Source organism: Equus przewalskii, chromosome 25 (genome assembly GCF_037783145.1).
Source record: "Equus przewalskii isolate Varuska chromosome 25, EquPr2, whole genome shotgun sequence".
NCBI classification, from domain to species: domain Eukaryota; kingdom Metazoa; phylum Chordata; class Mammalia; order Perissodactyla; family Equidae; genus Equus; species Equus przewalskii.
The window spans coordinates 9,663,725-9,677,626 of record NC_091855.1 but is presented as its reverse complement, the minus strand read 5'-3'; the positions used below and the strand labels follow the sequence as shown (position 1 = coordinate 9,677,626).

At 43.4% G+C, this 13,902-nt stretch overlaps 1 protein-coding gene across 1 annotated transcript in view; it reads left to right on the top strand.

Annotated features, from left to right (window-relative positions):
• Positions 1 to 8,037: 8,037 nt before the first annotated feature.
• KCNH5 (potassium voltage-gated channel subfamily H member 5) overlaps positions 8,038 to 13,902 on the top strand; it is a 305,522-nt gene continuing 299,657 nt past the window's right edge. The window contains exon 1 of the mRNA XM_008522406.2: positions 8,038 to 9,207. Within this exon, the coding sequence (XP_008520628.1) occupies positions 9,135 to 9,207 (73 nt within the window). The 5' untranslated portion in view covers positions 8,038 to 9,134. The remainder of the gene's footprint in view (positions 9,208 to 13,902) is intronic.

Here is a 13,902-nt window from a genome sequence, read left to right as displayed (position 1 = left end):
AAATAGTTTGGAAACTTATTTTAAATAGCTTAAAAATGTTTCACCTGGTAGTATATTTAGAATTTATTGTGGTGTGTGGTATGAAGTGTCGTTAGAGATTAAAACTTTTAATTCTACACTCAAATTTTCCCAGTAGCACTGAATAATTAACAGATCAATTTATTGTGTGGCCTGCATGTTCTAGGCACTGAATCAGAGCTAAAGAAACATGTATACAGTAGACGCGATCTCTGACCTTAAGGGGTTTGCAGTGCAGCGAAGGAGATAGGTAGGTAAAACCAATAATACATGTGGTATAATTTCACTGGGTCTCACTTTCTCTGCCTCCTGGCTTTCCTCTAGAATGTGCATGAATCATTTCACTATGTCTGTGCCCATGTGCCCACCAAGGTCTTGGGAACTTCTCAGTGCTAATTAAGGCCCCATGTCTCCACCACCCAACTCAACCATTTCCTCCATATGGCCTTGCTGCCTCCCTAGAGTTCTGTCAACGTGATGGGGCAGGTCTTCTCTGTCTCAACTCTCACGAACGTATTGGGAGTTCTCGTCATTTTCCTTGGAGATCCCGGGCTTGGCCCACACTGTGGCAGAGACAGGACCTCCTTGGTCTTTGCCTCCTCTACAGCTTGTCTCCCTTCCCTTAGCACAGGGCATTTTGTCTCATCTAGGCTGGAGGTGGGATCATATGAGATAGCTAGTTCTCATTAGATATTTCCCAACTCTTTTGGAAAATAGTATATTGTGGTGGTTAAACAGAATGGTTAAGAGTTTGAGCTGTGAGGACAGAATACCTGGCTACATCACGTATCACTTTTTGACCTTGTGCAAGTTACTTAACTTCTCTGTACCTCAGTTTCACTTTTGGTTCAATGGGTGATAATTTAAACACCTGGCACATAAATGTTTAATAAATATTTGTTGAACTGAATGAAATTCAATTTATCTCTATTAAAATTAAATGAGATTAAATGAGAAAATGTATGTAAAGTACTTAGAACAGTGTGTAGCACCCAGTAAAAATACACATAGCCTTTATTATAATACTTTTATTATTGTTTTTCTGTTTTTCTAGTGCCTAGGCTTTTGAAATTCAAAAACCAAGAAGAGGTGAGCCATGGTGAGGAGCTGTGGTGCAATGATGGCAAGAGGGTAGCAGTAATTACGGGGAAGGGAGCGGGAATATTTATTAGTGTTTCAAAAAATATCATCTTGTCACATGTAGAACTCTCTTATCTAGTTTCTCTAGTTCTGGCCTTTTCTCTCCCTAAAGCATCTTGTACACCAATTACATTCAGATTCCTTCTCCTAAAATACCATGTCACTTCTTTACTCAAAACCTGTCATTCATTGCCTACCAAATGAGCCCAAACTCCTTAGGCTACCCTGATACATCCCTAACCACGCCTCCAATTCTATCTCCCATTCCTCATTGCTAGAGATGACTTGTCTACTTTTTGTTACATATCACAAGCTTTCCTATTGTTACGATTTTTTTTCTAGTTTTCTCACTTAGAAAGCCTCCCTCCTTCCAACCGAGGGCATTCATCAAGGGGGCAAATAGAGGCTGAAATCCAGCCCACAATCATCTCACCAACTGGTGTCCCTGTCTTGGTCCTATGACTGTCCATAGGAGACTTCTTTCCCTAATTCCCACAAAGATGCCAAAGTGGCTAGGGGCGGCTCTGGTGAGGAGATACCTAGGGTGTCAACCATATTTATAATCTTTTCTTTACAATGGCGAGACAAATGCTGCAGTAGAGAAAGCATGGGGTGGCACTAGAAGAAGTCACAGGAAGGCTCCTTACTGAGTCTTGGAGAGTAAAGAAGGCGTTCTGGAGGAAATGATATCTAATCTATGATCCAAATATACTTGGTGATACAGGACATAGGTGGAGGAAGGAAGAGAGATCATGGTAAGTACAAGGAATAAAAAGGAGTGTAGGGAGCAAGGAAGTATGAAGATATGGGGTTGCAATGGGAAAAGATGAGAGTTGAGACTGGATATATAAGCAGGAGTCAGATAGGGAAGGATAGAAAAAGGCTAGCTAAGGGTTTTGGACTTTCACTTGAGGGCAAAGGGGAATTTAGAAGGGTGACATAAGTAGATTTATGCCTGAGGAACATTAGCTACAGTGAAGGGTGAAGAAAAAATTGGGAGTGGAGCTTGGAGATGGAGAAGGAGATGAGCATGGCAGGAAAATACAGGGAGCAGGAGAGCTGTTAGGAGACTGTTGCAGTAATCCAATTGGAAGATGAGATTCCGGCATTGTTTGTTACTGCACTGTAACCTAGTCTATCCCGACTGATCCAAAATATGAACCTGCTTTAGGTAGGAAATCAGGGGGACAATAAGTCTCAACCCCGATTGCACAGGAGGGACCCTGACCTTGAGCAGTGCCAATGGTGATAGTGAAAGTGGATACTTTTAAGAGATATATGGGAGGTAGAATGAGCAGGATTGGATGTAGGTGGTAGGGATGGAGAAGCATTGAAGTTACTGACTTAGATGACTGCGCAGGTGGAGGTGGCCTTCCTAAGATAGGAAACACTGGAGGGGGAGAAGTTTGGGCAGGCTGCAAGATGATACATTTGTTTTGGATATGTTGAATTGGGGATCCCTGTGAAATTGCCACGTGGAGAGAGCCAGTGAGCACATATGTATGCGTGTCTAGAGTTGCAGGAAAGAGATTTGTTTTTTGGAATTCAGAAATTTGTGGATTTGTGTATATTTGTATCTCCTCTATCAGGATTCTGAACAGCAATCCCTGTTATCAAACACATTAATAACTATGCAGCAAAACATGTCAATGTTCACAGCAAGTGGGATAAAGAAAGAGTACAAATAGCCTCGTGACAATTCAGGTCAGGCTTTTCTGGCAAATGAGTTTGTGACAAATTTATGAAAAAAAGGTTTAGGATTTCCGAGTTTTCAATTTCAGAAATGTGGATATGAGACTGCCCACCTGTATTATCTCATTTAATTCTCACATCAACCGCTATTCTTTTATTACAGATAAAGAAAATCAGGCACAGGCACAGATAGGTTAATAAAAATCCTGAGGTCACACAAACCCAGGCAGTCTAAGGCAGGAGAATGTTTCAAGAAGAGGCGTGTGGTAACAGGGTCAAATGTCAAAGGCAGGTCAAGTAAAATTAAGAATGAAGTTGCTTCACTGGATTTGGCAATTTAAAAGTGGCCTTTGGGAGGGCATTTCAGGGGGCAGTGGGGTGGAGGCCAATCTGGTGGGTTAAGGAGTGGATAGGAAGCAAAGAAGTGGAGACACCTACTATGGACTACTCTTCCGGGAAATTAGCATGGAGGGATGGGAGAGACAGAGCAAAAGCTAGAGGGAACAACAAGTTAGGAAAGCATTCTTAAGGCACATTAAGTGTCAAAGAGAGAGGAAGAAGGGGACAGTCAGTAAAGTGAGGTCCCTCAGAGGCACACGTGAATAGGATCCAGAGCACTGGTGGAGGGATGGTGAGGGAAATTGCTTCCTATTTGCCTAGAAGAAAGAAAAGGAAGAGAGAGTCAAGGCGGTAAGCCTAAGGATTGACAGCATGACCTGTTCTCTGTGGGTCATCTGCTGAGAATGAGAGGGGAGAAGGTGACATCTGAGGTGTGGAGAGGGAGGAGAAGCTTTGAGAGAGCTGCTGCGGAGCACGGAAGGGACGGGGGACTAAGGATGTGTAGACGGACAGGGCTGTGTTGAGAGGGGCACTTGGAGTTTGGAGGCCTTGAATCTATGTGCATCAGTCCTGCAGGTTTTGTGATTCTCTCCTGAGATGCTCAGCAGCTACAAGTATAGAGAAACTCACAGTTGGACATATTTGGGTTGGATCTTTGCTGGGTAGGTGTAACCATAGGTCTGATCCTTGCAGTTGGGGATCTTCGCACAATATCTAAATCCTAGAGATTCCCCATAGAGAGTGGCATTGCTCTAGGACAGTGTTTCTCAAACTTCCCGCACATTGAAATCACCTGGGAAAGTTTAAAAACTACTAATGTCTGAGTCTCATGCTCAGAATTTCTGATTTTCTTGGTCGGGGCGCTGTGACCCGGACATTGGAATTTTTACATGTTTCCCAAGTGATTCTAATCTGCAGTCAGGGAATTATTGTTTCTCTAATTTCCTGTACCCAAAGCAAGTTCACAACCTGTGTGAGTCAGGATAGACTAGGTTATAGCACAGTAACAAACAGTGCCAGAATCTTAGGGCCTCAACACAACAAAGTTTATTTCCTGCTTAGATAATGTCTATTGCAGGTCTAGGTGATTCTGGGCACCTATTCTCCTTGTGTTGCTTGACATTCCACAGTCACTGACTGAGTCCTGACTCTTATCTGCTTTCACCAGGAAGCAAAACACATCATTTCCATTCACATTTCATTGACAAGAACTAGTTCATGGCCACACTAATTTCAAGAGGTGGAGAAAGCAACTGGGTATTGGTGAACATTAGTTACAACCATCACCTAGAACTTTTCCTGTCAATGAAAGTAGAAGGGGATGAAAAGGCTTATTTACTTTACAGACACTTATATGATGCTTGTTATATGCTAGATACTGTTTTAATGTTTTCAAGTAGGAAATAATTTAATCCTCATAACAGTCCTATTAAGTAGGTCATTTTCATCCCCATGAACAGGAGGGGAATCGAGGCTAAATAACTTGCCCTAGGTTATATAGCTAGTAAGTGGCAGGGACAAGATTACATTCCAGGTAGTCTGGGTCCAGAGCCCAGGTGCTGAACTTCTATACAATACTACCTCTCTATTCTGCTTTCTTTCCACTTAGATTCCAGGGGGGTGGGGGGAGAGAAAAAAGAAGGTTAAGTGTAAGTGGGGGACTTTGTGTGTGCAAAGGAATCGAGTAATGTGTGGGTATTTCACTGCTAGAGCAGGAGTACAACTCTGGGGGGAGGCGGAGAGTGAGGCTTGGGAAATGGGTAGGGGAGGAGGAAATGGGTTGAGCTAACACTGCCGCTAATGAGACCAACCCTGGAGGCTAGGATGGAAAGCAACTTCTGGCCCTTTCCTTTCTTCCTTCCTCCCATTCTTCCTCAGAGCCACCCGTTTAGTATCTGCAGATTGCACCTTAGACTTATGCTGAGGTTAGCTCAGAAGCAGCGAGCAGAAGTGGGGAGAAAAACCGTTCCCCAACTGAGTAGTGGGTAGCCCATTTTCACATAAAGAATCAAACATTAAGTCAGACTGGACCTATTTCTAACGCATTTCTGAGGATTTACATATAATTACAGCTGCTGTCAAATAAACTACATTTTAAAATCCTCAAAGGAGGAGTGCTTGATAAAAGAATTCTTCAGAGAACCAGTAGTAGTTATGAACCATCACTTCCTAATATATCAGTTTTCTAAGTCTTTACCTATTAAAATTTTTTTTATTGAGGTGTAATTGACATGCAGCATTATATTCGTCTTCCCTTTGATATTGTTGCTGTTAAACGGGAACACACCTGCAGTTCAGCTAGCTTTCATTCATTTCATAGCTGTGACCTGGGAGTTAGTGAACACCTCTGGGTGTTGGAACTCTTGGTTCTACCACACACCACCACTCTAACTACAATAACTCAAGAGAAAAGAAAAGGACAAATGATTCTGCTTTAAAATAATTGAATCTTTGCAATAAAATAAACAAAAAGAAGCCCTTTGTATGACTTTGAAGCTTTTTGATTCCTGTCTCTCTCACCTGTTAAATCCAGTGATTTGGTTACAACATATGGACTCCGTCTGCAAAATGCTTTTAAAATGCCGTATTGGCACCTTGCTGCAATCTGCCAGCACATTCCCCGGGGCCAGGCAGGCCATACGGTGCCGCTCCATTTTCCCTAACTCTATTTTGATTAGGAGCTGTTGCAAGTTGTTGCCAACGGTTTCTCTTCTCACTAGTGCTGCAAAATCAGCGACTGCAATAGATGTCCCTGGAGGTTGCTGGTTGTTCCCACACTAAGCCAAGCCATAATGCTTTCTATTATTTATAGGGAGCTTGGCTATGGGGTCAGAAGAGCTGATTCTAGTCTCAGTACAGCACTGTGTCATATTGGACTAGGCACTTCAACTCTCTGGGTCTTGGTTTCTTCCTCTACAAAATGAAAATTTAAACTAGAAGATTAAGAAAATTGTGTAAACCAAGAATTTGATCCTTTATAACTACCAATTTTTTACAGTAATTAAAATAATCCCAAAGTTATAATGCTATGCAGTTAGTAAGGATAAAGAAGAAAAGACAAATGTCAATTTAATTGCAGATGGAAATAAATGAGGACGTTCTACCAGTAATTGTGTGACTGTGTCTTAATGGAGTCCAAAAGAGTTTCCTCTTTGGGAAGTGTGAGCTCATACACCCACAGAGGAGTGATTAGGAGCAGGGATATTTATACTAGATGGGAATGCTGGGAAGCAGAGATTTTATATCAATACCCAGAGGTGAGATGTGGGCAGCTGATGATGTGCAAAAGAACATACAGATTTGAAATATTTCCCATTAATGATGTCGACGGATTTATCATATCATGTTAGAAGTCTAGGATAGCAATCTAGGAATTATATATATATATATTTTAAAAAGATTAGCCTGCCTGTTCTCCACCCCATTCTGTGAATGGCTGATTAAGTCTAGGACCAGGGTCTGTCTGTACACTAGCCTAGTCGCCATGAACGCAGGTCATACAAGACCCACCAGAGGGGAAAATCCAATTGTGTGTTTAAGGACTGCTTTCCAGTTCCCCTCCCTCATACACACACAGGGGTCAACTCCAGGGAGGGGCTGTAACCATACGGACCCAATCTGCACAGGCAGTCCCGTATTATTTAACTAAAGACGCCACGGTGTATTCAGAAGACGTTCTAGCTGTAGGGGAATAAACTTGCACCACCAGCATGCTTCGGGTAGAAAGCTCGAATAGCCTAGTTTTATTCCGCCAAATATCTTGAGTTTTTGCGGAAGAAATCCTGGCAGAGCAAACTCCTCTTTACCTCACATCAACCTTCTGGATTTGCTCAGCTGCCCAAGCTCTGGGCGAATGGGTGGAAATTTCAGAGGGGAGAGGGAAAAAATGACCCTAAGCTAAACTTGGATCCCGGTTATGCATTTACGTGTCTCTTGGCCACAGGCAACGGTCCTTATCCTGGGTGCTCTGGAGAGATCGTGGCTCGAGGTCAATGATGGGTAATCTAGGAGGTTCCAAAGGAAGTCAGACACCTTCCCTCCCCTCCTCCCCGCCCAGAGCAAGCTCTGAGCAGGTTTCCTCTGACCCCAGCCTGGGGAGTCCCGCTGCTTCCGGGCAACCTATCCTTGACCATTTCTAACAGGGGTTACCTGGTATATTCTGATCCCAGCAAAAGGGGACGCCCGCCCCCTCTGTCTCTCCTTTGCCTTCACCGCTCAACGCTTCGCCTCAGCCTCTGACTTGCCGCAGCGCACTTTTTGTCTCCTCTCCTTGACCCTGCTTGTGCAGCCGTCCTTTCTCACAGGCCCACGTGGAGCCTCTGGAGGGAAAGCCTTAGATCGGTGCTTCTCAACCCGGCATCGTATTTACCTGGAGGGCTTGTTATAAGAGATTTTCGGCCCTCACCCCCTGAGTTCCTGGTTCCCTAGCTCTCGGGTAGGGCCGGATAATTTGCACTTCTAACAAGTTCTTAGGAGACACTGCCAGTCCAGGACCACTTTGAGAACCACTGTCTTAGATAAAAAGGAGGTGCCGCGGCGCGAGCTCCCCCTTTTCTTTCCGCCTCTCCGCTCTCCGTTCGCTCTTATGCCATTTTCCCTTCTCCGCGGTAGATTCTGGCTTTTGGACTCTGTTTACTAAGGGTTCCACTCCTGTCCCCGGTTCCGAGCGGACAGTGGGTTGTTAGGGACCATGCCTGCCGGTATGCCCCATGCCCTGCGCAGCTTCGCTCCTGCTGCCCTCACTGTGTTTCCACCGCAAACGCTGCCAGCTGCGCTCCCCGCCTCTCGTGTGAATTATTCGCCCTCTTCGCCTACTCCCCGCATTAAGTGCAACCTTTTCCGCAACTTAGCAGCGCGGCGGGGCTCGCCTCTTGCGCTCGACAGCCCTGGGGAAGCTCCCCTGTGCGGCTGCACGCCTCCCCGCGCGCCAGAGCCAGCCCCGGCACAGAGGCTCTTCCCGTGCCTGCTCTGCGCTCCGACCCTATCTGGCTCGAGCTCTGGGGCGTGGGGTAGGGCGGGTGATGAAAGCTCCTCTGTTGAGCTTCGGGCGCCAAAGCCCGGAGGGGGGCGGTAGCAGCGTCAGGTGGCTGCTCTGCGTCCCAGCGCACCGCCCTGTCAGTCCCTGCTCGGCGCTCAGCCTCAGCTGGAGCGGGAGCTGATCGACACCTTCTCCCCCGGAGTCGTGTCCTCGGGAGTAGCCGGGGCTCAGGACCCCAAAGGGAGAAGCTGAGATGTGACCCCTTCCGCCTGTCCATTGCCCTCTCTGGCATCCTGCCTGCGTCTCCCACTTCCTCGTTCACTCCACTGCCCCATTGGACCGCAAGCGTTTGCCTCGATCTCCGGGGAGAGAGGAGCCGCCTCCAGGCGCACAGCGCAGCAGAAGTTGGGCTCGACTGGGCAGCCGTGATCCAGCTGCGCGAGACGGGTGCGCTAGGGCAGGAGGAGAAGAAGACGCAGTAAAGGTGTCTGGGTCTGGGCTAAGAGGGACTGGGAGACAGGTCTCGAGTTGGCTCTTCCCGCTCTCCCGGCCCCGGGGCGCGGGGCAGGGGGAGAAATGCTGAGCCCGCGCCCGGGCGACCGCCGCCGCGGCAGCAGCCTCAGCAGCAGCTTCAGCATCAGCACCGGCGGGACAGCGACAGCGGGGGCGGCGCAGGCGCACTGTGCCCCGCGGAGCCTGCAGTTCCCGAGCCGCGTGTGCGGCACCGCCACAGTCTGGGCAGCGGCGGCCGTGGGAGCGCTACTACCATGAACTGCCTGGTCCTCCTCCCCAGAGCTGCTCATCCGGGTCCGGCTGGAGAAACAGTCAGGGGACCCCGTCGCCGCCGCCGCGCCCCCTCTTCATTCGGCTCGATCTTTTCCTCCACCTTCTCCTCTTCCTCTGCCTTCTCTTCCTGCTTGCCCCCCTCCCCCGCCGCGGATCCTGGCCGCCGCTCTCCAGACCCAGGATGCCGGGGGGCAAGAGAGGGCTGGTGGCACCGCAGAACACATTTTTGGAGAACATCGTCAGGCGCTCCAGCGGTAAGAAGAGTTGCAGTTTTAAGAACATCCCTCTCCCCTCCACCCTGCCGACGCGCGCCCCCCATCCTCCCCATCCCATCACACTCCTGGGGGGGAGGGGGATGCAGACAGCCCTACCTGGTGGCTTCAGTTACTAGTTGGAACTGATTTGGGGTGGGAGTGGGAATGAAGTGGTGGAGGAAAGTTAGTTGCATCCCCTTCCCAAGACGTACTCACCCCCTCCCACCTGTCCAGAGCCTGGTACCGAGGATGCGATGGGGGAGCGGGTAGGGAGTAGGTACGTTTGGATAATAGAGTTGAGTTTCGCTTTGGGGAAGGATATCTTTCTTGTTCATCCTTTTCCCATATTTTTTCCCAGGTAGGCTGCAGACAATGATCAAATTCTTAGAGTGAATCTCGGTTAGAAGGGTTTCCCTCAAGTTGGGAATGGCTGTGAAAGTGGCTACTTAATATGATTTAAGTCTCTGGAATGGCTTTTGGGTCCAATGGGCACCGCTGAAAGGAACCCTGTGCGGGGGAGTAGTTGGAGCTGAGCCTAATAAAGAGAGTTAATACTTGAAAAATGGGAAGGCAATCAGTATGGTCAAATTTTGTGTTTAAAGTTTCTTTCTTTCCTTTTTTTCTTTGTGTGTTGGTCTATGTTAATCTCTGTGATATGTTTGATTTGATTTAAACAGGAGAAATGTAGAAGGGAAGCAATAGCTACTGTGCTTTAAAAGTAACTGGAGAAAGAAGTAAAAAAATGCCATTCTACCTTGCTGCTAGTGTTAAGGTTTTCTTGCTTTAAAGTGTCTTTAAAATGCCATCCATTTATGCATTCATTTCCTCTAAGATATTTTGAATGGGGATGGTTACATATTTCACATTTTAAGACCTCATAAACTTTGTATTTTACTGAAATTTACATTTTCCACTTGTCTTTAATTCTCTTATGTAATTTTCAATTTTATAAGCAAGATATGTAAAGTATCCTTTAAAGTTTTTTTTCTTCAGAGGCCTGTCATTTTATTTTGAGACCCCTTGCTTGAAGAGTTATCAGAAAGACTTTTCTGCATATTGATTACAGTAGAGCTTGGACCAAAGCATTGAAAAACTCTTATGCAGTTCCATAATTCATTGTTCATTCATTCATTCATTGAAACAATATTTGTTTGGGTGCCTTACACAAGAAACACTCTTTGGGGGCCTTTGTATAAAAAAAATGGTTAAGACGTTTCTGTTCTCAAGTAGCTCCCTGCCTAGTGGGCAAGATAGAGGCACACTCAAATTATAATAAATAATTAAATATAATTATGCTTTTCCTGAATTGGTAGATTAGTTTATACTAATTCTTAGATTCAGATCTTTTCTAAAACTAGGCTTGCAAATATTTCCCCTGGCTTGGGGACTATATATATTTAAGCATGCTAAGGTATTTTTCATAAATCTCTGACATGGTATTTGGTTTTAATTTGAAGCTTGTGACTTTATTTCTTCCACCTTGGTCAATGCCTGATACTATACAAGTCTACAGCAGACTTTTTGGGTTGAAAAAATAGCTAATAAGCCTAGGCTAGTTATTTAAAAAGTATCTGTAATATTTTTAGCCATTCCAGTGTGATTTAAACTGTGTTTTTGATTTTTTATGAAAATATAAAATGTAAATTCATAATGGCAGGCAATTTCTATGTTTATAAATTATTTCCTTGTATTAGTATTACACAAAGACCTAGAGTACAAAGAAAATATTACTGTTAAATCAACCAGTTTGGGAAATTTAAAGATTATTGGAATCAGTTGTTTAAGATATATCAGCCTTATTTCAGCTTTTTCATCCTCTTGGGTTATTTCGACTTCATACAATTTTGTCTGTGAGAGGACTTTTCAGAGAAGGCCTTAAAAAATAAAGCCCATAGGCTCTCTGTTGCTCTGCATGGTAACCAGAAAGAAGGTGTGAATTCCTTGACTGAAGTTTACTGATAGAGCATCTTCGGTTGAAACTTCTTACACAGACTGCAACTATGAGTCCGTTTTTACAATGTCTTTTATTTTAGATAGACTGTGAAATTAAGATTTACCTTATGTGGCTTAGAAATATCTGCTTCTGTTGCCTCCATTTTGTATTTACTATCCAAATTAATGAGTGTTTTATCTTTTTTACTCTTCACGCTCATAATTGTTTTATTGGCTTAATGTTTCTTTCTGTAGAGAACATCAAGTGCGAATGAAAATTTATCTGTTTTGGCATTTTAAATACCACCTCTAATTGCTTGTGGCTAACTTTTAATACCACTACTCAAAACCTCTGAGCTTTGTTTGAAATGTATTAGATACTTGGGGTAAGTATATGCGCATGTGCACATAACAAATACTGACAGTCTCATCGCCCCTTTTACAGGAAGAACCTCGGAAATTGAGAATTCCAGTGTTAAATTGGTCCACACATTCATGTGGGAGTATCCCACAGTTGTTGCCATTTCTATATGATTTGGCAGAGGTAGAAAAATTCAATCTGAGAAATTGTTTAATTGAGACTAAACAGGAAATTCCCTTCAGGATTCTCATAGATGGCTTGGGTTCATCACACTGAAGATTTCATTATTCACTAACAACAACATTGGAAGTGAAGTGTTGGAAGAGCTTTAGTGGAAAAAGAAAGAAAAGGAGGCAGCTCTCACAACATATTTAAAAATTGAGGGAGCAGAGGCTGGGATTATCTGTTTACTTTTACCCCATGAAATACTTCTCTTTCTGATACAACATCATTTCCTCCTTATAAAAAGATCAGATCCATAGTAAGAGTCAGATGAACATAGAAATATATACATAGAGAGATGCACACAGATAAACACACAGATGGGCATGTGCCCAGGCCCAAAGACAAATGTGGAGGAAGAAAACCCTTTCTCTCTCTTTCACACCCAAAGAGGAAAAGAGAGATGTTGAAAGCAACAGAAACACGCACACACACACAGAAAGAGAAAGAGAGAGAGAGAGAGAGATTAGATATGAAAGGGACATGGACACAGAGAAAACATCAGGCGTGTATTTGTCCATGGATATCGCTAATGAACTGAAATCTCAGCCAGTTAGAAATCCATCAGAGGTCTTCTTGATGATGCACGACAAAGGGGCAAGAAGTGTGGTATATTTGGGCATAGCTTTTAGACCTGAGGATTTCCTAGTAAAGTTCCAGGCTCCTCTGTTGCAATTTCCCAGAATCACAGGCTCCAGCGCTGGTATCTATTTGCTGTTATTTTACACCCTTGAGATTGGATTTTTATTCTCCTTATTTAGTTGACTCAGTCTGTTATGGGAAAGCATTTCAAATTGTTACTGGTGATTCAAAGTCTATAAAATAAAATAACGAGGGCCATTGAGTAGGATGGATACAAACATAGTTTATAGCCAAATCCCCGCATAGTAGAAGTAGGGAATTCCTCTCTTTAGTTTTAAGATAAAAGACAAGACCATTTTTAGAAAAATAAAAGGAATTACAATAATTCTTAACAAGTGATCTTAGTAGATATAGAAAGAACATTATTACTCCAAGAAGTTGTAAAACGTCAAAAGTATAAATGCAATAGGAAGGTTTAGGTAAATTTTTGGCTAGTTTGATCAAAATCAAAGTTGCTAGGAAGGGAAAGTTTTGGAACATTTTGGTGAGTTCATTACATGTGGGCAGTGTCTCATAGCAACCCCCACCCGCAGCAAGTGCTTATTGACTGAATCTATGTGAGGAACATTATTAGGCTATCTTCCCTTAATTTGAATTTCGATTATTTATGCAAGCTATTCATCAATATATACTGGGCTGCAGGGAGCAGTAGATTTGTGGGTAGAGGGTAAGTGCCTAAAAGAAACCAACAGTTTTTAAGACTTTTAGGTGGAATTTTAGATTAAAAAAAACCCAAAACATTTCCAAGGCCTCCATTCTGATTATGTCTTTGGGCAGCACATTTTATTCATATCTTGTCTTTGATTCCTTAACAAATAGGCAGAAACGGTTAGTTTGGGTGACAGTAAACTATGCTGCCATTTTGAAAAGTTGTAAGTACAAAAATAATGTCTTTTTATTAGAATTTAATTATTGTTCCTTAATATTTTAAACATTACTAGGAATGTTTTTCTATTTAGAGAAAAAAGGGGCTCAGGAAAGAAGAAAACAGAAAAGGTAGTATTTCATGAACCACTTACATTTCAAGAGAAGAAGCTCAATATGCTCGTTTTCCCATTTTGCTTGTGCTACCGAGGCTGCACTAATACTTTCTTTACTCTGTCATCTCTTTCTAATAGGAAAATCCAAAATGATTTTTGTGCTGTAATTAATATTCGTAAAAACTGAGATCTTAAAAGAGAACCCATAAGAGAGGAAATAGACAATTAGTGATTTAAAAACAAAAAAGGAAAGGAATAATAACTTTTAAGTGTCATTCACTTGAAAAGAAATGGTGAGAAACAAATGGATTTTTTTGGTATTAAGTTCTTGATATTTTTTTCTTGAAAGATTTTCTTTAACATCTAAACCGCTATTTAGGAAATGTTGATAAAACCACATAGTGTTTTTGAAACATTGGTTTACCCAGGTCTCATAATGTATCACTTTTACTTTTAAAGTATCATGGAGGTTGAAATTACACTGACCACTTCCTAAACTATATTTATAAATAAGCCCGAGGCTGTCTCTTGCTTTAGAGCCCACACTGCGTTACACAA